General features: G+C 36.1%; 1 protein-coding gene across 1 annotated transcript in view; it reads right to left on the bottom strand.

Annotated features, from left to right (window-relative positions):
* WWC2 (WW and C2 domain containing 2) overlaps window positions 1–27,315 on the bottom strand; it is a 119,986-nt gene that overhangs the window by 74,702 nt on the left and 17,969 nt on the right. Inside the window, exons 2-3 of the mRNA XM_008063811.2 lie at window positions 25,547–25,750; window positions 24,078–24,154 (exon numbers count right to left, since the gene is read on the bottom strand). Coding sequence (XP_008062002.1) covers window positions 24,078–24,154; window positions 25,547–25,697 — 228 coding nt within the window. The 5' untranslated portion in view covers window positions 25,698–25,750. The remainder of the gene's footprint in view (window positions 1–24,077; window positions 24,155–25,546; window positions 25,751–27,315) is intronic.

Here is a 27,315-nt window from a genome sequence, read left to right as displayed (position 1 = left end):
AGGATTACTTATGGCTTAGGGATGCGGACCCACCTCTTGGAGAAGAAGATGCCTAACCTGGATTGTGAAGGTGCTGTAATATGGATGAAAAGCAACACACTCATTCACATATATCACAAGGACATTCCTGTTTTAGGGTTAGACTACTGTCATGTCAAAAGAGCCATCAGTAATCAATAGCTCATTCCACATATACTTCTATTTCAGACAGCATTCTCAAGTGTTTGTTGTTTTTTTTCTCGCCAAAAAGACACTTTTATCTTGAAAAAGGAAAAAAAAATAGTTAATCCAAAAATCAATAGCAACTCAAATATCTGGGCTGAAACCAATCTTTACCTCTGAAAACACAGCTGATAAAAACAATGGTGATATTAAGCCCACATAGAAAAACTGAATTAAGGCACTCCCACATTCTGTACAGCATGATTCATAATAGCTTAGATGTGGAAATAATCTAAACGTCCATTGATAGAGGAATGGATAAAAAAAATGTAGCATATACACACAATGGAATCTTATTCAGTCTTTAAAAAGAAGAAAACTCTGCAATATGTGACATGAATGAACACTGAGGACACAATGCTAACTAAAACAAGTCAGTCACAGAAGGGTAAATACTGCATAATACCACTTATATGAAATACCTAAGAGCAAAGAAGGAGAAAGAACTCATGGAAGCAGAAAGTAGAATCGTGGCTGCCAGGGACTGGCGTGTGGAGGAAAGGCCAAGTTGTTCAAGGGCGTAAAGTCCCAGTTATGCAAGATGAAAATTCTAGAGGTCTGCTGTGCAACATTGTGTTTATGGTTAAATATATGATACTATACACTTAAAAATCTGTTAAGAAAGTAGATCTCATGTTAAGTGTTATTATGACAATAAGTAAAAACTGAAATTTAAAAAAATCTAAAACTAACTTCTGACAAACTTGGACTCTCCTCTGGGTGATGTAAGTGAGCTATTATTATGTGTTGAGTGACAATCATACACGAAGTTAACCTGTGCTTTCTTTTCTTCCACATTATTTAGTTTACCAGCTGTAAGCTACTGTTTTATTTAGATTACTGAGTTCCCAAATATTGATGTTACATTTTATTAACCATGAAAAAGTTTGCTATTGTACTGACAAATGTAAGAGACATTATATCTAACTTTTTTTGGTTTTACAAGTATTGTCGTGATTAGTAATTCAACAACCTTTCTTCTCTGGAAACATTTGGCATTTCATTTTAGCTACTGAAGGATCAGTGTTTCTACTCTCCCATTCTCTAACCTACCCTAGAATGTAGGTAGCAAAATATAAAAACAAATATCCTCAGATCACAGCTAGAGGATTAAGTCAATACTGACCTGCAAGCTTAGTACAACATACACTCTACTAGAAAGCAAAAGTAGGAACTAAATGCATGAGCACTTTTTATGTATTTCAGATGCTGTGTTAATACAATAAACATTGGAACTTATTTTTCAAATCCTTACTTTCAATCCTTAAAATTACTCTGCCAGGTAGACTTTTAATTCTCACTTTAGAGGTGAGAAATCAAAGAGCTAAAGAGAAAAAGTAAGTCTCCTGAAGGTTACAACGAAACCACAGTCTAGAACTCAGGGGAACTTAAAAAAAATACTATTATAAAAGTTTTAGTTATTAATGGCAGGATGACACATGTAAAAATCAAAGGCAAACTAGAATTGTAGCAAAATGACCTAAATAAAATCTATGACCCTTATTCTAGCTTAGAAACACTATTATTCCTAGATCCCACCTGAATGGAAGACATGGATAGCCCACAAGTCCCAGAGCCTGTGTTTTCTCTTATATTACTCAACGTTCTGCAGCTGTAGTCAACATCTCATGTTATAGACCTATTTCTATGGAATCAGATTTCACAACCCAAAGTACTCAATTGGAGGGAAGAGACCCATGACTTTTGCACATTTCCTGCTGTCTATACTGACTATACTAAGGCAACTGACATTTTAAGTTGATTTCAAAGTTATTTCTGAAAACCAGGAAGACGCTGTGATTAAATGTGATAAGTATGACTGGAAACCACAGAGCTTCTTACCACCTCTTACAATCCTAGTGTAATAAGTTTTATTTTAAAAGAAGGACTAAGAAGAAGATGACAACGAAGGAAAAGCAAATTCCAGAAGCCTGTAGACCTTAGAAGAATCATAAGACAGGCAGGTTTCAAAAGTTTGCCCTAAAAGTGAATGTTGCAACATTAAAGTTATAACGAGCAAAATGGTATTTTACTAATGACCACCTTCCCTTTTCACCATTTTCTCCATTGTCTTGAAGGGAGCTCCTTAAGCAAGCCAATAAAGGGCAACTGTCAACTTGCTTCCTCTGGAAATCTTTCTCTTGACTACCACACTTCCACCTTACTAAAAATCCTTACCACTCTGTTTCCTTTCTAAAGCCATCCTAAAGAAAATGAGAAGTCAGTTACAGATAGGCAAAGAATTAAAAGCAAAAAGATTTTCAACTTTCCTAAAGAATAGAGGAAAACAGGATCCCAGATGCTGCTAGAACCATTTATGATGACTAATAAATGGATTCTATCATCAGAAACAAGATAGTTAAATGCAAATTTATTTTAAAACTTTTGTTTAAACAATAAAAAGGAAATAAAAGCCGATGCGAATAAATATGTAAAACATTTATAAAATATATTATCTTAAGACACAAATAATCAATAAAAATATGGAAGGTTGATGCTAGATCTCCACAAATAATTAAATCAGCAAGTTACCACATGATACAATAATTCCAATTCAAGGCATATACTCAAGAGAAATGAAAATACATGTCCACACAAAAACTTATACAGTGTTCACAGCAGCATTATTCATAATAGAAAAATGTGGCAACAACCTAAATATCCACCAATTGATGAATGGATAAATAAAATCTGGTAAATCTGTATAAAAAAATATTATTTGACAGTAAAAAGGAATGAAGTACTAACACATGCTTCAACATGGAAAAGGCTTGAAAACATTATGCTAAATGAAAAAGCCAGTCACAAAGAATCATATACTGTATAATTCTGCTTATATAAAATATCAATAACAGGGACATCTAGAGAGAGAAAACAGTGGTTGTTTGAGACTTGGGGTGGAGGAGGGAGTGTGTGGGTGGAGAGTAACTGCTATGGGTACAGGGTTCCCTTGGGGGCAACCAGGTTCTACAATTAGAGTATGATACCCAGTGCATAACTATGAATATACTAAAAACCAATACATTGTACATTGTAGATGAGTGAACTGTATGATAAATAGATTACTTCTCAATGAGGCTATTACTTTGTAATAAAATGACAAATGGAAATACAAAAGGTAGAACATCACATTTAAAACATCACCTTTAACAAAGACAAAATTGAAAGCCATGCTGTCATTAAATACCAATTAAACTAATTAAACTAGTGAAAAAGTGTATAAAAAGGATACAAACATGGTCAAATAGCTATCTCAGATCCGCATCCAAAGCCTTAAGTGATTTGAAGGGCCTACATGTGCCCTTGGCCTTCCTTTCATCGCCTAGATTAACAACTCTCTCTCTTCCTCCCTCACTACTCTTCTGCTTTCTCCCTCCTTCCACTGTGGCCAATTTGACTTCGCTGTACCTTGAAGATGCCACACCTTTTCCTATATCAAGACTTTTACACTGACTCTTCCTCAGCTAACTTCTTCACCACCTCAATACAGTCTTTGATCAAATGTCACTTTCTTAGTGAAACTTCCCCGAATGTCTATTAAAACTGCAATCAAGTCAGATACGGTGGCACGTATCTGAAGCCCAAGCTACTCAGGAAGCTGAGGAGAGAGGATGGATGGCTTGAGCCCAGAGGTTTGAGTTCTCCCTGGGTAACAGAGCAAGACCTCCTTATCAAAAAGCAAACAAAAAATCTTGCAATCAGCACTTTCTTCAGTCCCTGAATATCGCTTATTCCCAGGAACTGATATTTTAAAAACATGAATAGAAGTTGAATTTATCAAAATGCTTTCTCTGTATCTTTTGGAATAATTAATAATTTCACTTCACTGTTAATATAATAAAGAATTTTAAAATTCTAAATTATTCCACATTCCAAGAATAATATACATTCCTAGGATAAGGCCATATTGGCTATGATATATTATTTTTAAATTTTGCCGTACTTAGTTTACCAATATTGTTTGTGATTTTGCTTTTATGCATATGAATATGGCTGGCTTACACTGTTTTAAATATATAATCTTACCAGAATTTAGTGTTAAAGATATGCTAGCCGAATTCTGAGTGTTCCTCTGGACTTTAGTAATAGGGTTATTCAAAATTTTTCTTTCATCTTGAATCAGTTTGGGACAATAATATTTTAATAGGAAGTTAGTCATTTCACTTCCTAAAATGTAATAATATAAATTTTCTCATAATGTCTTATCTCTCTTTTATTTTCTTTTTAAATGTCTTATTTCTTAAGCATCTGTATTTTATCTGCCTTCATTCCTTGTACTTTTTTACTTGTACCTTTTCTCTTACTTTTAAGTCAATCCTGACAGACATCCGTCAATTTTATTACTTTCAAAAAACCAAATTTTGCTTTTGTTGATCGTCTCTATCACACCCATGTTTTTCATGTCAATAATTTCTACTTTAACTTTATTTCCCTCCTTCTACTCTCTCTGGATTTATTCTGTTGTTGAATGTATTGCTCATTAATTTTAAAACTTTCTTCTTTTCTAGAATATGCATTTAAGATTTTTAGTTTTTTCTCTCTCATACTACACTATTAACTAAACTATAGGCTTTTTTGGATTTCCCCAGTTTTTTCACCATGGTCTTTTTTTACTGAAGTCCAGCTTGAACACCATAGTGAGACTCGGACATCTCTTAAAAAGCAACAGGAAACCACATTGTACTCAGTTGTCAAGTCTCATTAGTCATCTCCAGTCTGTGGCAGTTCCTTACTCCTTTTCTTGTCTTCGGTAACCTATTCATTTTTGAAGAGCACTAGTCAGATGTTTTGTAAAGTGTACCCTTAACTTAGGTTTGCTTGATACTTTCTCATAATTAGATTGAGATTATAGATATTAGAAAAAAATACCACAGAGGTTATGTGTCCTCATCAAATAATATCTGAATACATGCTGTCAACATGATACATCACTGGTGAAGTCAACCTTAATCAAGCGGTTATAGTAGAATTTACCAAATTTCTTCACTGTAAATTAACTATTTTTTCCTTTCCATACTCATCCGTCAGGAGAGACTGACTGTGTCTAGTCCATACTCAAGAAGTATCAAAAAATTAGTGGATGTGTGAAAACCACGAGAGTTAAGTAATACATATTTGAGAGAGTTACTTTGAAGCTATGCAAATATCCTGTTTTTCAAAGTTTTACTCACTAATTTTAACAAAGAGCATTCATGCATGTATGACCCATTATTATTTAGAAGTATATGGTTCTAGACTTTCCAAATTATGAAGTTAAGTATTTTTTAAACTTAGAAATATAACATACATACTAAAAAGAAAAAAAAAACTTTAACAATACCACCCAATGAATGACTCCAAAGTAAAAACACCCATGTAATGGCCAACATTTGAACAAACAATGCATTATCAGAATCCCAGAAGCCATTCCTGCGCCCTTCTGAATCACTAACCCTTCCTTTTCCCCCAAAGGTAACCAATACCCTATAAGTCATTTTGTCTTTTTGAACTTCATATCAACGGAATCATATAGTGCACATTCTTTTGTGTCTAGTTTCATTCATTCAACACTGTGTTGCTGCATGCAATTGTGTTCATTTATTTTTATATTTACATTTATTTCATATATATATTTCACATATATATTTCATATTCACGTTTATATAATGTTCAACTGCATCTATGCATAATGCATGAATCCATTCTGCTACTGATAGACACTTTAAATTCCAAGCTATTAAACTAGGAATATTCTTTTCATAGGAGTGGCACTGCATGGTAACAGGCATGTACATGTCCAACTTTATGAGGAAAGACCAAAAGGTTTTCCAAAGAAATTGTGCCACTTTACTCCCACTAGCAGTAAAGAGTTCCTGTTGCTTCACGTCCTTGACAACCCTTTGTGCTGTTGGGCTTTTTTATTTTAGTTCTTCTGAAAGGTGTGAAGCATGTTTGTTGTTGTTTTCTCATGAACTCCTAACAAATTCACTATGGTCAGAGAATATGGTCTGACTAATACTTTGAAATTTAATGAAACTACGCTAATGGCCCAATATGTGGTCAGTTTTCTTGAATGGGCTAAGTTTGATTGAAAAGAACTTTTGTTCCCTACTCTTTTGATGGGATGTAGTATATGTTAATTAGATTAAGCTTGTCAACCATGTTATTCACCTATTCTGTACTGTTGCTAGTTTTTAAAAATCTGTTTGATCCAACAAACATTAAAAGTTGTTCTAGAATCACCTACAATTGTGATTTGTCATGTTCTCCTTGGATTTCTCTACCAATTTTTGCTTTATATACTTTATGACTTGTATTTTAATGAATGCATTACAGATTCATGACCCTATTCTATTTTTTGCTTTTTAGTAACACATTTTGCCTTAAAATCCATCACTTCTGACATTAACAAAGTTTTATTTATACTAGCTTTATTAGAATTTGGTTTATCTTTTCCCCCATCCCTTGACTTTAGAGTTTTCTTTTTTTTTTTTTTTAACTATTACTTCAATAGCTTTGAGGGGTACACATAGTTTTTGGTTTGGGCTTTAAGTGTACCTGCCACCCTCACCTGTGCACATTGGTTTAGGTGCTCTTATAAGCATTATACAGGGAGATTTTTCCTTCCAAAGCCAGTCTTTTAATCTTTGTTTTTTTAACTAGACTATTTATCCAATTACACTTGATTCTAATTATTGATATACTGAGATTTAATTTTATCATCTTATATTAGACTCTGCCTTTGTCTTGCCTTTTCTATTTTTTCTTTCCTGCTTTCTTTAGTATTTCCAGGGGTGAACAACTATTGACACCATACATTACTCTCCAACTGTGTCTAAAAAGGTCTATTTCACCTGCATGCATGAAAGATGTTCTGCTGTGAGTAAAACTCTGGTTACTGGCTATTTTCTCGTAGAACTCTGTAAGTATGAAAAAAACCCAATTAGCATTTTAAAAAATCAGCTGTCTCACTCTCTAATTTGAGATCTTTACAAATCCCCCCCAGTGGCTTGAATTTTAATCATTAAAGTTCCACTTTGTTCTTTTCCTATTTCCTTGATCATTTTCATAGTATCTTCCTTACTCATATATATTGTCAATCTCTTTTTTCGTTTCTAAAAAACATGTTGAACACACATATTGCGTTATTTCTATTATCTGCAAAATCTGAAGCATCAGAAGATCAGGTTCTATAGTCTGTTTTGCTGCTGGTTCTTACTGATGACACCTTTTTTTCCTGTGTAAACTTGTGATTTGGGCTATGAATCCATACTCCGAGCTTTACCTGTCAAAGGCACACCAGTGAAGGAGTGTTCCTCCAGAGAAGATGTGGATCTGCTGGTGACTGTCACTGCTTGAACTAAGTGTTTAGCTAGAGCTTTTTCACACCATCCAGGTGTGAACTCAGGAGCATCTAATGGTGATAAATCCAAAAGTCAGAATGTTTTCTTTTCCTTTATCTACTTAGCTTGTTTTTTCTAAATGGGCAACTTTTCCTACTGTGGTGGTGGTGGCATACATGGGGTGGTTGGGTTGGCTGAGTTTAATTCTATTCTTACACCAAGGGGTTAGTGTCCTTTGTGATCCCAACTTCATGCAGTTGGGCTTTGCTATCATGAGACCATAAAAAGGAGACTATAGAGAAAAATGCTCACCTAGCTTGGCAAATTTCCTCAGGGCCAGCTTTAGTGTTTTTCTAACTATTCTGGGTTCTAATCTTTATTTACAGACTCTATGAGTTCCTTTCTTGCCAGCTTATCCATATTTTTATTTATCTTTATTTATGTTATATTCACCACTTTTATTATCATAAGAAGGAGACATACACTGTGGCCAGATTGTCCATCATTCTGTTGGGCAGAAAAGGTCCCCTAATGTCAGCTTTTTTGTGCTTTCTCTCTTCTGTTCTTGTGAAATCCTGACAAAGCCTGATTTAGTTTTAGGTTTTTAATGAGATTGCAGAGTTATTCTACTGTACATTTTTTAAAATAAAATTTCATTAATTATTGCCATTATCCTTATTTTCTCTTATCTTCTTTCAGCTTAATTTGTTCTTTCTATAATTTTCAAATGTGATGAATGTGATGCTTAGGTTATTATTTATGCTTTATTTTAAGTCTATATAAATTCCCTACTAAAAACTCCTTTAGTTGTAGCCCACAAATTTGTATATGGATTCTTATGACCATTCATTCTAACTATATTTCTATGTGATTTCTTTAAACCATGAATTATACTGAAAATATATTTAAAAGTTTCGTGTAGCCGGGTTCGGTGGCTCAGCCTGTAATCCCACGCCTTTGGGAGGCTGAGGTGAGTGGATTGACTGAGCCCACGGGTTCGAGACCCACCTGGGCAGCGAGACCTCATCTCTACAATAAATAAAAAAAAATCAGCTGGGCGTGGTAGTGTATGCCTGCAATTCTGGCTACTTGGAAGGCTGAGGTGGAAGGATCGCTGGAGCACAGCAGGTCGAGGCTGCGGTGGCCGGGAGCGGCCACTGCATGCAGTCTGGGCGACAGAGTGAGACTCCAACTCAAAAAAAAAAAAAAAAAGTTTTGTGTAAGAGTTCTGCACTTTTTGGTTATCTTTGTGCTACTGATTTCTAACTTAATTGGCATCATAGTCAACAATGTATTCAGTATGATACCAGTTCATTGTATTAATTTTTTGAGGGCAGCTTTATGACAAGCATGTGCTTAATTTTTATGAGTGCTGGAAAAAAAATCTACATTCAGGATTTGGTGGGCTCTATATACAACCATTAGACCAAGCTTATGAACTTAGTTGTTCAAATCCCCACCCCAACATAACAAAATTTCATGAAGACAGTTACTTTTTTTTGTTTATGCTATACTTCACTGCCTAGAATAGTGCCTGAAATGTATTAAGTACTCCATTCACTCTCTACTATATCTAATGTGTAAAGCAGTTCCTGGTATATATAAAGCACTCAATAAACCATTGCTTAATGAATGAATGACTAAAAACTTCTCATCTTGTCAGTTATTGCATCTGATTTATTAAAAAATGTCTTACTATCAAGTTGGCTTTGTCACTCCCTTTGTTCTCTCAATCTTTTCTTTAAATGTTTTGTGGCTAATTTAATCAAGTTCATTACTGAACTTTCCACTTTTCTTACTGATCCATTTAGAATTATTTTGATTTAAGGAACAAGGTACAGATCTACCTTAACTCCTTTTAACATGGGCAAAGAGATGTCCTTAAGCTTCACTGAATAATTCATTTTTTACCCTAGTCATATGGAATGGTACTTTTATTCTATTTTAAATTCAACAATGTGTTTCTGCCTATTTCTGGATGTTCGCTTCTATTATCTTCCTATTTTTGTGTCAATATCATATGGTTATAATTACTGGAGATGTGTGTATTTTAAATATATTACAATAAGGACTTATACACAATTGCCAACTCAGTTGCAATAAACACTCATGCATATAACATGTGGCTGCTAAATACCACACTGTGCTCAAAAGAATCAGAGCTTCTTGATGAAATGTCTGACTTCAGGTCTAATACAAAAAAAGTCAAAAACATCTTTCCAGACCAGAGTGAAAGAAAATGTTCAGAATACTGAAACAAAGGCATGGGGAAACAATATAAACAAGTTCTTTAGTGCAAGATAGGAAAATCTGAGGATCAATAAGAATAATAATTACAATGGCCAAAAACATGTCAATTAAATTTGTGGGGACAAACTGACACTTTAAAAACTAAACAAACAATAACCTCAACTCCATTAATTACCTCTGGCAGATGCTAGGGTACTCATCATTTCAAAATTGTTCTTTAGAAAAAAAAATCCAATATTTAGCTTTCCAATATGAGCAGAGGGTAAGTAAATATCAAATATGGGAGACAACCATACTACTTTCTCTACTCATGTACAGAATTTAATATTTCCTATAATAAAGTACAGTCATGTGTCACTTAATACCAGGATTACATTCTTAGAAATGTGTCATAAGGCAATGTTGTCATGTGAACATCATGGAGTATTAAGTGCACAAACCCTTTATGGTCTAGCCTACTACACAACTAGGCTGTATAGTACAGCCTAGTTGTTCCTAGGCTACAAACCTGTACAGAATGTAACTGTAGGTACTTCTATCATGATAAAAAGTATTTGTTTACCTAAAACACATCTAAAGATAGAAAAAGTACAGTAAAAATATGGTATTGTAATCTCAAGGGCCCACCATCCTATATGACCAAAATGTCATTATTTGGCACATGATTGTATTTTTTTTTTTTTTTTTAGTCTAAGACAAATAACTTTTACTTTACTCTTGGCTGGTTTTTTTTTTTTTTTTTTCTAATTTCTGTTTATAAATTGTCCAGATGATATTCTGAAAATTTCTATCGTTTCCCCTCCTCCAATCCCCAAATTAGGATTTTGCTATTACATCTCTATAATATTGACTATTTCTATTTTTAAAAATGTATCTCATTCAGTAAAACCTTCACTTATATCCCTCCATAATATTTTATAATTTTTCCTAGATAGGGCCACTACATTTATTGATAAAAATTAACCCTAGATATTTCATGATTTTTGTTTGCTATTATGAATGATTTTTCATGTTATATATTATAAACAGCCATGACAGGTATGTAGAGATTTTTTAATATATTATATAATACATATAGATTCTACTTACTTTATTAATTAGATCTAATAATTATTCGAGTATTTTACTCAACACAGAACATGATATTTTAACCATATTTATAATAAACTTCAGATTTTAAATGCACAATATAATTTAGGTTGATGGACATGTGGGTTGTTTACAGGTTTGGGCCAATAAGCATAAAGCTCCTGTAAAATTTACACTCAAGTTTTTGTGTGGGTATAAGCTTTCTTTTGAGTAAATATCTATAAGTGGGATTACTGGAAAATATGTTAAATGTATGTTGAACTTTATAAGAAACCACTAGCCTGTTTTCCAAAGTGGCTGTACCTTTTTGTATTCCTATAGCAATGTTTGAGTTCCACTTGCTAATGACTTCTTTTAAGCACTGTTTTAGCTATACCCTATACATTTTTAAATAATGTATTTTCACTATTATTTAGTTAAATTTTTTTTTTTAAAGAGCTAGGATCTTTCTGTGCTGCCCAGGCTGGAATGCAGTGACACAATCATAACTCAACAAATCCTTGAACTCATGGACTCAAAAAATCCTCCCATCTCAGCCTCCTGAGTAGCTGGGACTACAAGAGCATGCTACCATATCCAGGTAGTTTAAAAAAAAAATCATAGTACCAGAATCCCACTATGGTGCCCAGACTGGTCTCAAACTCCTGGCCTCAAGCAATTCTCCTGCCTTGGCTACCTAAAGTGCTGGGTTACAGGCATGAGACACTGTGCCCCGCCTAGTTCTAAATATTTTTAAATGTTTCTTGTGTACTTTCTTATTTGTTCAATGAATTATTAAGAAGTATGCTAATTAATATACAAATATTTGACAATCTTTCCATATATATTTGTTTATAATGTCTAGTTTAATTCTTTTGTAATTATATTCTGAATGATTTGAGTACCATTGAATATATTGAGACTTTTTTTTTCCTAGGGTAAGGTCTGCCATTGTGATATTCAATGCATACTTAGATATAATGTATACTTACTTTGCTATTTTTAGATGGTGTTTTTTTTCTATAAATGTTAATTGAGTCAAGATGGCCAATTGTATTGACCACATCTTTGATATCATTGCTGATTTTTTGGTCTATATATTCCATCTATTACTGAGAGAGGAGTGCTGATATATCCAACTATAATTGTGGATTTGTCCTTTAGCTTTCAGTTGTATTGGTCTTTAGTCCAGGTATTTGAAGCTTTCTTAGTATGTGCATACATCTTTGGGATTCTTATGTCCTTTGATGAACTGATCCATTTTTATTATTTATTTTTATATTTTAAAGATGTGGGGTACAATTCAGGATTAGGTAAGTAAGTGGTCATAGTATAAGTGAAGTTTGGGCCTCCCACTGATCCTCACTTTGCCGGATTTTGGATCAGGTACCCTAAATGATCCATTTTTAATTATAAAGTCTCAGTAATAATCTTTGTTCTTAAGTTTATTTTGTCTGATATTACATGGCAACTACAGCATTCTTTGCATTTGGATTTTTGTGGTATCTCTTCTTTAAAACTTTAATTTTGGACAACCCCTTTGGGTCCCCTCCCACTGTGGGAGCTTTTCTGTCCTCTTAATAAATCCTGCTTTTAAAAAAAACCCTAATTTTTAATCTATGTCTTTATATTTAAAGTAGGTATGCTGTAGCTATTGCAGAGTTGGGTCTTATTTTAATCATTCTGATGAACTTTGCCTTTTAATTTGAGCATTTAGTCATTTACATTTAGTGTAATTATTGATATGATTGGGCTTAAGTCACTATCTTTATATTTGCTTTCAAATTGTCATATTTCCTTTATACTTTCTGCCTCCATTCTTGCATTCCTTTGGGTTAACTAAAATTTTCTGTGACTCTTATTTTCTTTCCACAATTGGCTTAATAGAGATACCTTTTTTTCCCTTTTTTTTAAGTGGATACTTTAGGGCAGGAATCAGAAATAATAGCTCACCTTGTGCCCTATATTTTTATGGTCCATGAGTTAATAAGGGTTTACAAATTTTTAACTATTACCCCCCCAAAATGGGAAAATATCTGCAATAGAGACTGTACCTGGCCTGCTGTATGAGTTATCGCTGCCACAGACAAGTTTCAAAATTAGCAACTTAAAATTACACTCATGTAGTAGCTCACTAGATTCTCTGGCTTCTCTGGTCAAATTATTACAAAGCTGAAATCAGTGTGTCATGTTAAGTGATCATCTGGGACTCCTAGGAAAAATCCAGTCCTAACTTCATTCTTGCTGTTGACAGTATTCAGTTTCTTGCATTTATAGAACTGAGACTCGGATTCCTTGCTGGCTATGAGCCAAAGTTGCTCTCAGTTTCTCTCCATGTTGGCCCCTCCACCTGTAATCCAGCAATAGTATGCTGAAAGCCCTTTAAGTTTCAACATCTGACTTCCTTCTCTACCACCAGCCAGAAGACTGAGACTCTGTTTTTAAAAGGCTCATGTGTTACCTACCTCCCAACTCCCAGGACAATCTCCCTATCTTAAAGTTGACTATGCCATATCAAATACAGGAATCCATCATATTCAGCCTCGGGATTATGAAAGGCAGGTACACTGGGAAAGATGGGGGAGCAAAAAATCTTGGAGGATTAAGGGATATTTTAGGATTCTACTTATCATACCTGCAAAGTCTAAAATATTTACAATTTAGATCTTTATAGAAAAAGTTTGCACTTGTATATAAAATATGCAAGTCTCCTGCCAATAACATTATACTACTTTATTAATAGTGTCTTATGATAGCATCCTTCCATTTCCTCCTATTCTTTGTGATATTTCTGTTTTATATTTTACTTCAAAATATTTTATAAATTCCATCCCTTTTTTTTTTTTTTTTTTTGAGTTGGAGTCTCACTGTCACCCAGACTGGAGTGCAGTGGCCGCTCCCGGCCACCGCAGCCTCAACCTGCTGGACTCTGGCGATCCTTCCGCCTCAGCCTTCCAAGTAGCTGGAATTACAGGCATGCGCTACCACGCCTGGCTGATTTTTTGATTTATTGTAGAGATGAGGTCTCGCTGCCCAGGTGGGTCTTGAACCCGTGGGCTCAGGCAACCCACTCACCTCAGCCTCCCAAAGGCATGGGATTACAGGCTGAGCCACCGAGCCAGGCTGACATTTTTAATCTTTGTTTAAACAGACATTTTAAAAGAAACATCAGATTATTAGAATATTATTTTATTCACATATTTATTATCTCTAACATTTCTCATTATTTTATGCAGATTCAAATTTCCATGTGATGTCATTTTTCCTCTGCCTGAAGAAATTCCCTTAAACATTTAATATATTGCAGTTCTTCGGGCAATCAATTCTCACATTTGTTTGAATAATTATTTTTGTGATAAAATACACAAATAAAATTTATCATTTAAGTATACAGTTTGGTGGCATTAAGTGTAGCCATCTTCACTAGTCATTCAGAACTTTTTCTTCATCCCAAACTGAAACTCTGTACCTATTCAACAACAACTTCCTTTCTCCCTCTTCTCCAGCCCCCCGTAACCACTATTCTATCTTCTATGTATTTCATATAAGGTGAATCATATAGTATTTTTTCTTTTGTTTTTGGCTTATATTATTATTTGGCACAATGTTTTCAAGGTTCATCCATGTTGTATTATGTATCATAATTTCATTCCCTTTGAAGGCTAAATAATATTCCATTGTGTGTGTGTGTACACACCATATTTTATTGATCCATTCATCTGTGATATATATAGGTTTTAAGTATGTAGAAGTTAATTTTATGTGTCATTTTGGAGGATGTTTTGGACAAGATTAATTTTTAAACTAGTGAACTTTGAGTAAACAGACTGTCCTCAATAATGTGGGCACAGCTCATCCAATCAGGTGAAGCCCTGATTAGACAAAAAAGACCAGCCTCCCCAAGCAAGTGAGAATTCAAAAGGCTGGCCTATAGACTTCATCTGCAGTATAGGCTCTCCTGGGATTCTGCTTGCCAGCCTTCAGACTTTATCTGCATGCACCAGAATTCTTACTCTTACACACTTACACACACACACACACACACACACACCATGTATCCAAAAGGTAAATGCAGAAATTCCTTGTGAACTAGCTATTCCACGTCTAGATATATACCCAAAAGAACTGAAAGCAGACTCAATCATTCATGTATACCAATGTCCATAGCAACATTACTCACAATAGTCAAAAGGCAGAAACAACCTGTGTCAGTCTGTGTTCTCTGGGGAAACAGAACAAATAGGAATTGCGTGTGTATATATACATATAATGAGTAATGTTAACTATCTTTTCATATGCTTATTAGCCATTTGTATATCTTCTTTGGATAAATGTCTATTAAAATCCCTTGCTAGAGCCGGGCTTGGGGGCTCAGCCTATAATCCCACGCTTTGGGAGGCTGAGGTGAGTGGATTGCCCGAGCCTGCGGGTTTGAGACCTGCCTGGGCAACTTGGCGAGACCTCATCTCTACAATAAATAAAAAAATTAGCTGGGCATGGTAGCGCGCGCCTGTAGTTCCAGCTACTTGGAAGGCTGAGGCGGAAGGATCACCGGAGCCCAGCAGGTCGAGGTTGCGGTGGCCAGGAGCGGCTACTGCACTCCAGACTGGGCGACAGAGTGAGACTCCAACTCAAAAAAATAAAAAATAAAAAAATAAAATCCCTTGCTCATTTTTACATTGGCTGTTTTTGCCTTCAATTATGACAGATATTTCCACTAGCTATTGACATTTTTTCTTTTAGTACTCCATTATCTTAAACTTACATATAATTTGTTTCTGATAAGCAGACAATTATAATTCTTACTTTTATTCCACTGTATATAATATGTCTTTTTTCCTATGGCTATTTTTAAGATTGTTCTCTTTATTACTGACTTTAAGCAATTTGATTATGATTATGATATATGGTGTGATCTTCTTGGTTTTTATCGTGCTTTTGATTTGTTGGGTTTCTTGTACCTGTTGATTTATAATTTTTATTTCTTCAATTTTTTTGTGCTTGATTTCCTCCTCCTGCTCTTTTCTGGAGACTTTACACATATATCAAACTACGTGATACTGAACCACAGGGTGTTACATTTTTCCCAGGCTTTGTTTTCTGTAAGTAACTGATTTTGGATAGTTCATATTTCTATGTCTTTAAATTCACTGATCTTTTATTTCATAGTGTATAATCTGCTGTTATTCTCATCGCACTTTACTTCTGATATTGTATTTTTAATCTGCAGAAGTTCCATTTTGATCTTTTCACATACTTATTCTCTCCTAATTTTCACATATTCTTCTACATTTTTGAGCATATGCATAACATGTTTTAACAGTCTGCCTACTCTTGCTTTCTTCTCTCTATCTCTATAGCTCCCTCCTCTCCAATGTTCCTTACAAATTCTAGCCACTTCCATCTCAAGTGAACTTTTTACTTCTGTCTCATCAACTCATGGAAGCCAGCAGACTATGTTTAGGTCTTTCTCCTTGCACTGCAGATGGAGAAGTGCAATCTTGGGGCTCACCTCATCTGTTTCCCTTCAGTTAGGGATTACAGTTATCTATTGCCAACTATCCAAAGTCTGAAAACAGTTGTTTGACAGATTTTGTCCAGTTCTCTAACTATCTGCTGTTAGAGGAAAATACTTGTAGTAGTTCCTCTTTCATGAGCATAAACAGAAGTCACTTGGATCCTCTAAAATATACTTACGTGATTTTGACAGCCTGAATTTTAGGCAAAATGTCTCCATGTTGGGCCTATTTCACCAATATCTCCCTCTCCCTAAAACTACCATCCAATTGGCAAATCTCAAATCATACCATTTTATTCCTCTATATCTTTGAAGGAGCTCTCTAAGGTTCTGATGCTTTAAGTAGAAGCTGACAGTATTATATCTACCACCCTCAGTTCTAGCAATAAGTATATGCACAAAGATGCTGAAGATCGCAAAATGGATGCAGAATAAAGAGATGTTTCATCGTCTCACTGTTTCATTGTCATGGCCTCAGTCTCAAAATTAAATGTGAACACATTAGGTCAAAGCATTTACTGTGTGTGTGTCAAGGAAAATTATCGAAATGTAAGTAAGTGTTGATTTGAATGTACTCATTATAATATCTTCATCCCATAATGTTCCACAAAGTTTAACACACAAGGTCTTCAAAATATGAAAGTGCTTTGCCACTTTATAGAATCGTTTAGAACTGATGATTTATACATGATTATTTTCTTGTCAATCCTCTTTGCTCTGATTATATATTCTCTAATAGAAGTTAATTGCTTTTAATTTTGCAAAATGCCACAAGCATTATGAATGTAAAGGTGTATAAGAAGCAAGTGGAAAGTCTCCTCAACAACAGTGTCAATGAAGGATCTCTTTGAAATACATATTATTTAGCAAGTATGGTACCCTTCAAAGCTAACAAAGGAGACCAAAATCATTAAAGAGAAAGAGAAACAAAACATTATGAAATCAATAAATGTGATTCAGTATTACAGTTTCACTCTACTCGAGGTCTAAGTATGCTTTCTGAAAAAGCTACTACTGTGCTACGAATTTTAATTATTCAAGTGACTAGCTGGTCATAATAGATAATATCAGTTCTTCTACTAAATAGAATCTCTCTCTCTCATTTTCCCTTGCTTGATTGTTCTTTATTTCAGTGAGTATATGTCAAGTCACATCATTTGTGATTTCACTTAAAATTCACAAAGATGATCGTATTGTTTTCTAACCCAACACCAACTACAGTAGTCCCCCTCATCTGCGGTTTCACTTTCTGCAGTTTCAGTCACCCACGGTCAACTGTAGTCCCAAAACAGATGACTACATTACAATAAGGTATTTTGAGAGAGAGAGTGAGACTATATTCACACAACTTTTACTATAGTATGACGCTTGAGCCAGCCCACTAAAGGAAGAAAAAAATACAGCATAACGCCATAACTGTCCTGTTTTATTAGTCACTGCTGTTAATCTCTTACTGCACTTAACTTGGAAATCCAGCTTTATCACAGAGAGGGATTTACAAGAGAAAACATGGCATACACGGGGTTCAGTCCACCTGATTCTCAGGCACCCACGGTGGGCCCTGGAACGTATCCCCCACCAATAAGGGGGTGCCACTGTGCCATGCGAGTTCGTTTCCAAACATCCTATGAATAACCATATCTACGGCACAGTTCAACATTGCAAGTTACTACCACTCTCTCTCTTCCAATGTCCTAAAATAAAGTAAGTCACCGCTGAAAAACTCAGAATACAAGCCAAGTCTTTAATGCAGCGCAAAAATAAAGAAGTCGCTCATGTCTAGTCAAGAGAGAATATTTGTAGCAAGTGACATTCTCAGGAGGCATTTTTTTCATTTGAAGAACACTGCTATGATTTTTGTCATGTTAGACCATATGTCAGATCCAAGTGCCATACTGATCTGCACAAGTTAATTACTTTGACTCTATTCATGGCTCACGGACCAAGAGGTCAAGTGCCACTCTTCTGCGGCCAAGATTACGAACTGGGGCGTCTGAGTGACTTTCCTAAGTTCGTCGCCACTGCTAGAAATAACCCAGGGTGAAGCTGGCTATACTAACAGCGTGTGAGTGAATCTGTATTTGAAACCAAAGACTGTAAGTACACTGTACTGAGTGACAATGCCCACTAGCCAACCATGTGTTTGGGGTGGAGTGCAGATGGTTAACCGAAGGGGTCTTTGCTTTCCTTTCCTACAAAATTAAAGCTGCATTACAGTATATGCTATGAGTACTCAATAAACTTCTTAAATGTATTTGTGTTTCTAAAGATTTTCTTTGACGTTTCTAACACTCTACTTTGGTTCAATAGACAATGGTAAAAACTTGTTAAGAATCCACCAACAATATCTCCACCAATTTTCACCACACTTCACCTATTTGTAAACTTGGGCACAGAGTCTTTTTTTAATGGCAGTTGAATTTAAGGTTGAGTTTATACGAGATAGTTCATACCTTCTCCAGAGTAAGTATTTATTAAGAATAAATGAAATAATAAATTTCACACTAAAAATTTTTACATTTCTCTTCCCTAAAAATAGCTATTGAGATTTTCTCAGGCAATTAAACACCACCATTAAAAGTTATAAGCACCTTAATAAAAAGTATTAATTTATTCATTTTACCATTTCAACAAGCAGAAATAAGGTACCAAGAAGTACTGTTACCCCAATGGACCAAAGAGGAAAGTGAAGACCAATGATCATACATACCTATGACTATAGTATAAAATAATATGAAAATAGATGTTAGACAAATGACTCCTAAATACTCAACCTAGTAGTTCTAATTCAGTACAACAAATGAGATACACCTGCTAATACAATTGCATAAAATAATAAAGCATAAAATTAGTGTTTGGCTATACTTAAAAAATTGTTACTGCGACCTAAAATACAGGCAGATTCTCCAAGGCAGCAAAGCAATGATGAGTCCTGTGGCATTAGTTTGTGGAAGGGATTTTAACAGGGTAGGCAAGCCAAGACAGGCCAGCCTGTCAAAATCCAACAGACTACAGTTACTCATCCACGTCTGAATGCCTGGGGCATTCTGAAAGTGCTTCCTGGTCAAAATGGATACACACACCAAAGAACACACCATCTACGCCAAAGCGTTCAAACTGTAACACAGTTTGAAACGTCACAACAGCAACTCAGACCACAAGGGCCAATTTGGTAAGGGGGCATTTCTAAGAAGGCATTTACACTGCTGGGAAGTGTTAAATAAGCAACTCCGCACTAACGAAGAAGATGAAGGCAGTGCCACTTCTTGATTTCCTGTTACTCGTGAAAGTCTTACACCCTTTTTATGAGGAAAGCCTCTTCGTGAAGGGGGCACCTCTCCGACTCGCCTTTGCGGTCACATTGTGATGATATATGTACACATGTATGAGGGGAGACTGGAAAAAAACTGGAGTTTTTTTTGGAGGGCAGTCCCTCGTAGTATAGGCTTTCCCCACTAGGTAAATGTTCTAGGAACTCACTGACATCAGTCTACCAGCTAGCACTGTTGCGAGAGGCTGTGTTCAGCTTCAGTGATTTTTTTTTAGGTTCTTTCAACACGTTTGCCCATTTCATGATGGGTGATTGACGAGTGCACCTGCCCACAATGTACTGCGTGTTCAGCAGTTTTTGACCAAAAACTATGCCCCACCCTTCCTATTCACTCAATCCTTCCCTGAGTAAAGTTTTTTTTCGTTTGTTTCCCTGGATGAAAAAAGTCTTCAAAGCGAAACATTTTGCTGAAATGGAAGCAGTGAAAGAAAAATGGCAGAAGCACTAAGCAAAAGGCATCAAAATTGATGAGTTCAAAAACGGTTTTCAGAAGTGGAAAAAGTATTTTGATAGGTGGATTGCATCAAACGGCGAGTACTTTGAAAGAGACTAAAGTTTAAACACGTGAGAATACACAATTTTCATGAATAAATTCTGGGTTTCTTGGGTCCCCCGTCATCTATAAGAGCAAATTAAACCTGGCATAGAATGAACTTTCTCTAATAAATTCTGCTACATCGGGAGACAGTTCTGGGGAATGTGACCACCTGGGATCTCCTGTGCAATCCCTCATTGGGATGGGGCTTCATTTCCTCCTAAATGGTTATTTTTATGAGATATCCTAAAACGCTTTTGTTTTTAAATCTCTCCTTTAGTTTGCATACATCCTATAAGGGATTCAGGTGGACAGATGTAATAGCTTATTGTGGTTATTCCATTTGCAAGGTGCTGTACCAAGATAAGAACTTGAAAAATGATTAAAATTTCAGAAGGCAGTAATAATAATAACTTCCTGAGAGGTACACAGCTCGAGTACTGGGGTTTATTAAGAGTAATAAGTTTTGACAAAAATGCCTTCATTTCCTTTTTTTAAGATATGCTATCTAACCTAGTAGAGCACACAAATATACAGACACAGAACAGAGTATAGCACCAAGGTATTTGACAAACCATCCCATGAACAGAGAAATACGGATGGACTGACAAGTAAATGGGCCAAGACACCCTGGAAGGATATCTGTTATAGAACGACACAGAATAATGCTACCAATGAATAAAATTAAACCAGGAAATCCAAACTTGAGAGAGGTTTTGCTTCCTGTCAATGTAGACAAGGCTTTTCTACATTCTTTTTCTAAGAACAAATAGAAAAGTGAGGAAACAAACACACACACAAGTGTCCTATTTGTGGACATGAGAAACCTCCAAAGGCAGCAAGAACTTGTGTCAAAGATTCAAAAAATAAGGAAAGCTCAGTGTCATGATCCAAAGATCATACTGTTTCTCCTTTGGAGGTATTTGTCCATGCAATCGACAAACTAAGGCTGGATGCATGCATTGACCAAGCCCTGAAACACAAACAGCTGCAGGCACCCACAGAACTGAGGTCAAGGGAGACCTGTTGTGTTCAGCCTCCACAGAGCAGAAAGGGCCTTGGTGAAACATCCCCAGAGTTCAAGTGGGATTTCAAAGAGTTATGCTATGCCCTAAGAAAAACAGTAAACTGGAAATAGGTCCCCTCTTAGAAAAGGATTGAAGCCCAGGATGCAGTCAGCTCAAACCATGATTGGATTAAATTATCTGCCCCTGGTCTAACTACCTAAAAGAAGCAAAGCTAAATCCTTTCTGAAGAATAAAAAAGTATTCAAAAATTACACATTGATGTGCAGAATTTGGGTAACAGAAAACAATTTAAAAAATTCAAATAGAAAATTTTGAACTGAAAAACAATGTAATGAAGTTGAAATCAATAATAAAAGAAAATCTCTAAGTGTTTGAAAATTAAGCAATACACTCATGAGAAATCATAAAGGAAGTAAAAAAATCTTTTGAACTAAATGATAATGAATATATAAAATTCAAATCCTGTGGGATGCAAAAGTCTGTATATAAAGTAATTTAGCACCTTAGTGCAGATATCAAAAAGAATGGTTGAAACTGTTTGGTAGTACCCACTATGATATGTACAGTCATGTGCCATTGATGTTTCCCTGCACAGACAACAGTAGTACCATGACACTATAATGGAGCTGAACAACTCCTATTGTCTAGTCACGTCATAGCCATCTAACGTTGTAGTGCAACTCAATTTTTCCTTTTCTATGGTTAGGTGTGCTTAGATACACAAATACCACTGTAGTGCAATTGCCAATAGTATTAAGTACAGTCACATGCTATACAGGTGTGTGGCCTATGCAGAAGCAACAGGCTTTACTATCTAGCCAAGCTGTGTAGCAGGTTGTTCCATCTAGGTTTGTGTAAATACATTCTATGACATTTATACAATGATGAAATCACCGAACGATGCATTTCTTAGAACATATCTCCATCATTAAGTGATGCATGACTGTATATTTTTAAAAAATAAGTGTACATAATTAAGGCATACAACATGATGTTATACGATAATACAGATAGTAAAGCGATTACTATAATGAAGCAAATTAATATAGCCATCAACTCACATAGCTATCATTTTTTGTCACAAGAGGTAGTTAAAAGTCACCTTATTAAACAAGAATCCCTAATACAACGTTATTATCTATAGTCCTCACACTGCACATCAGATCTCTAGACTTACTCATCTTACATATCTGTGACTTTTTATCCTTCAAACTGCATCTTCCCATTTCCTCTCCCCCAACCGTCCCTCTCTTCCCTGTCCCTGGTAACCACTGTTTTATTCTCTCTCTGTATAGTTGACTTTCTTTTTTTTTTAAGTAGGAGTCTCACTCTGTCACCCAGACTGCAGTGCAGTGGCATGATCACAGCTCACTGCAGCCTCAACTTCCTTGGCTCAGGTGCTTCCACCTCAGCCTCCCAAGTAGCTGGGACTATAAGTGTGTACCACCACACATAGCTAATTTTTAAATTTTTTTTTGTAGAGACGAGGTCTTACAATGTTGCCTAGACTGGTCTTGAACTCCTGGGCTTGAGCAATCCTCTCCTTCCAGCCTTCCAAAGTGCTGGGATTACAAGCATGAGCAACTGTGCCTGGCCTTGACCTTTTAAAATAAAGATTCCATATATGATACATGTATAATAGACATATTACATTAAGGTGTACTTTTTTCAATAATAAAAAATTGGAATAAACTTTAACATACATAAATAATAGATGACATAAAGATAGTATGTTCACAAAAGTGGAATACTATACAACAATAAAAGTGAATGAATCTTGAAATGCTACTGAGTGGCTGGGCTCAGTGGCTCAGTCTGTAATCCCAGCACTTTGGGAGACCGAAGTGAGTGGATTGCCTGAGCCTGCAGGTTCGAGACCCACCCGGGCAACTCAGCAAGACCTCATCTTTACAATAAATAAAAAAAAATTAGCCGGGCATGGTAGCACGCGCCTGTAGTTCCAGCTACTGAAGGCTGAGGAGGAAGGATCGCCAGAGCCCAGCAGGTTGAGGCTGCGGTGGCTGGGAGCGTGCCACTGCACTCCAGTCTAGGTGAGAGTGAGACTCCAACTCAAAAAAAAAAAAAAAAAGAAATGCTATTGAGCAAGACAAGCCATCAAATAACAAATATGATAGCATTCCAGTGTTACACAGCTTAAAACAGACAAAAAAAATTAACCAGTAGTGTTAATGAGGCTAGTATTACCTATAGGAAGGATAGTGATGATGGGGGACACAATGGTTCTGTGGTCTCAGTAATAATCTATCTCATAACCTGGGTATTGTTACATGAATTGATTTACTTGGAGAAGGGCCTTTAATATTTCAAAAATCAAGGAAAGACAAGTTCTGGCAGCTAAAGAAGTTTGGCTAAAAAGATTTAGGCCAAGGATCAGGAAACAATCCCACATGAAGAATTAAGGGCTTGACAAAAGTATGACCTAGAAAAGGAATGACATGATGACGCAAGTTGTGGGCACCTTTAAATACTGGGTTGTCTCATGAAAGAGCAACTTGGTTTAACTCTGCAGGACAAAACAACAAGTAATCAAGACTTAAATTTTGATTCACTATTCCAACTGCTATCAATAAAAATGACTAAGAACAGAACATGCTCTGTTCTCAATAATAAAGATGGTCTCAAACATTGAACTTCTTCATACAACAGAAAGACTACCCATTAGGAATAAGTGGAAGAGATTTCTACACCGAATAGAGTTGAGAGATGACCACTAAAGTCCCTTCTACAGCCTTTAGAGTCCATGAATATGGTCAATGTACAACCACACACACAAAAATCTTACCCTTAATCTTGTAGTGGAAATCTCAGCTTTTAAAATATCAGGATCATATTTAGTACTGGACGAAGATCCTGAGAATACTTTTGAAAGAGAAAAAGAAAAAAACAATTACTTACAATTTGCATACCTGGTTCTCCACTTAGAATTTACTGACTCTAAAGACAACAAGACTTATGTGCTTCTGCAGATGCTTTTTAAAATAATTCCTTTTATTGTCATTCATCAGACACCGAAATATAAAAAGTAATCTTCAATCTCTGCAATTATTTTTAACTCAGTAAAGAGGAATGTCATAAAGATCCCAGTGCTTAATTTTCTTCTGGATTTTATGCATACTATGTCCTTTGAGGACCACATAGCAGATGCATGGTATTGGGGCTTGCATTATCCAGGAACTTCTCATTTAAGCAGAACTTCTGAGCTCATCATCGCTCCTTCTTTAAACAAGGCCAGCACCAATTTATCAATTTGTGAGACAAGGGAGAGTTAGATAAACACAAGCCGAGGTAGATAAACACAAGTTATCAACAGAAACTTCATTCTAGCTAATAGTTCCAGTTCTTCACTAAAAATATTGTACATGGGGGGACTCCCAAAAAAACAGAATTCATTTATAAAAAACTGTATATTACTCTTACATGTTTAATTTTCAGTCACTTTCAAGATACTCTTCATCTGATGCAATATACCTATTGACATGCTTTTTCCACTGCCTAAAACAGTTTTTGAACTGATTAATTTTGATGTCTTTTAGTGCTTCTGCCATTTTTTGTTTTACCTGTTCCACCTGGGCAAAATGTTTCCCTCTGAGGACTTTTTTATCATCCGAGGAAACAAAAAAGAAGTTGCTCAGGGCGAGACTGGGTAAACAGAGAAGGGGGAGCATGGGCATCATGCTGCTTTTGGTTAAAAACTGCTGAACACTCAGCATGGTGTGGGCAGGTGTGCTCATAAATCACACATCATGAAATGGGCAAACACGTTGAAAGAATCTCCAACATAAAAATAAAAATGAACTGAAGCCAAATGCAGCCTCTCACAGCAACGCTAGCTAGTACACTGACGCTAATGAATTCCTAGAACACTTAACTCGTGGGGAAAGCTTGTACTACAAAAGGCCCACCCTCCAAAAGATAATTCCGTTTTTTTAACTGGCAAAAAGGGCCAAATTATCTGCCTGGTTGGAAAAGATAAAAAGTAACTCATAAATGAATAAAAGGCAACCCGGCAGAGGGAGGAGCAGAAACAGAAGGTATCCATAACCCCTTCATGGGAAGACTGCTATCTGGCATGGGGTTGAAGGGCTTTACTGAGAAACGTGTGGTGTGCCTTCACCTCTCATGGTTTCAAGGTACTCTTCCTGCCTAGGAGAGAAAAGGACTCAAAATTTAACTTCACAGAAATGCAAGGAACTTCTATTATCCAGAATTCAGTCTCCATTTCTAAAGTCTGAATAGCCAAGCTGTACTTACGGCTTGTGCGAGAACTTGACTTCTCCTTATAGGCATCATTTAACCGTACATATTCATCTAGGGCCAAGGCCAGTCTTTGCTCCTTCACATGGTACAACTCCTTTTGTGTCCTTAGTGCATCCTGGGCCACGGAGAGATAGTCCTTGAGCATTTTCTCCTGTTCCCCCCTCCATTGTTTTCTTGGATCTTCTATCTGTGTAGTTTCTGAAAGTATATTAGGTAGAGCGCTTTTTAGAATCTAATTTCGTTTTCTGGATTATTTAAGCTTTAGGGAGTAGCTAGCTTAAATTCTTGATTCCTCTAAGTCATTTATTAGCATTGCTAGGATCTCTTCTCTAGATTTTGATCATTTTTGTTTTATCTTCCCCCATTCCCATCCTCTCACCCTCCTCTCTTTTCAGGTCCTCATCAACAATGTATTCTCACTCTAAATCCAGCATACAAAATGCTGCCAATCAGATCATTCCTTTCCAGAATTCTCTGGCTCCCCAAAGACTACAGAATAAAAACTCTAAGGGCTGTATTCAGTCTGTGGGTAAATACCAAGATGCGCAAGTATAGGGAGAATGCACAAGGCCAGGCAATGAACAACTGAGGCTCCAGAAGCAGACAAATTTCCCAAGCCCACACGAAGCTTACCAGATTCAAGTTATGACCATCCAGAGGAGAGAGGACACAGTGAACATCTGGGGAATCCAGTGGAGACCACAGCAGGGTTACACCTTAGTAATGGAGCTAAACAAGACTCAGGGTAAAGTCTTCTCTGAACCTAACCTAACAAAGCTTTAAAACAAGCTTCTAAACCAACAACACAGAACACATCTTCAGGAAAAAGTTCATCCCTACAAAAAACAAAAAACAACAACAACAAAAAACAAGCTACTAAAGGACCAAGCTGATCAGCAAGTAACTTAACTGTCAGTTACAAAGAAGTATAAAATTCTTTTTAGAAAGCAACAAAATCTAGCACTCAACAACAAAACCTTATAATGTCCAGTATCCACTATAAAATTACTACATATGAAAAAAGCACAAAAAATACGACCCATCAGCAGGAAAAAAAAATCAGTCAACAGAAACAGACCTGGATCTCACTCATAAGTGGACCTTGAATAACTATCGTAATACTATAAGAAAAGGATTGACAGTGGCAGGAAACCATGGGGGGGGGGCAGGGAGGGGAAGGAGGTGGGATTAACAGTAGTCGATATCTGTCTGGGGACGGGGGGCACATCTCATCAACAAGGGTGCACAATGCATATTTGTAGACCTAACCCTTAACTGTAGCCCACAATTTTAAAATAAAAAATGTTTTTTAAAAAAGAAAAGAAACAGATCTGGAAATGTACAGTTGATAGAATAAGCATAATCTGGATAATTTTGGAACTAAATAGAGTTCAGAAATAAACCCACACATATATTGACAATTTTGCAAAATGTTTCATCAGGCAACTCACAAAAGAATATACCAGTCAGTAAGCAAATGAAAAGAGGCTTAACATCACTAATCAACAGGGAAATGCAAGTTAAAACTAAAATGCAATACCACCGCACGTTATCTAATATAATCAAAACTTTAAAACTAGCATTGCCTGAGGTGAGTGGATTGCCTGAGCCCACGGGTTCGAGATCTGCCTGGGCAGGCAAGACCTCATCTCTACAATAAATCAAAAAATTACCGGCTACTTGGAAGGCTGAGGCAGAAGGATTGCCGGAGCCCAGCAGGTCGAGCCTGCGGTGGCCGGCAGCGGCCACTGCACTCCAGTCTG

Source organism: Carlito syrichta, unplaced genomic scaffold, assembly GCF_000164805.1.
Source record: "Carlito syrichta isolate Samal-C Ts95f unplaced genomic scaffold, Tarsius_syrichta-2.0.1 Scaffold307055, whole genome shotgun sequence".
In the NCBI taxonomy this organism is placed as follows: domain Eukaryota; kingdom Metazoa; phylum Chordata; class Mammalia; order Primates; family Tarsiidae; genus Carlito; species Carlito syrichta.
Note: the sequence above shows the minus strand (reverse complement) of the source record. Positions and strands in the feature narration are given on the sequence as shown.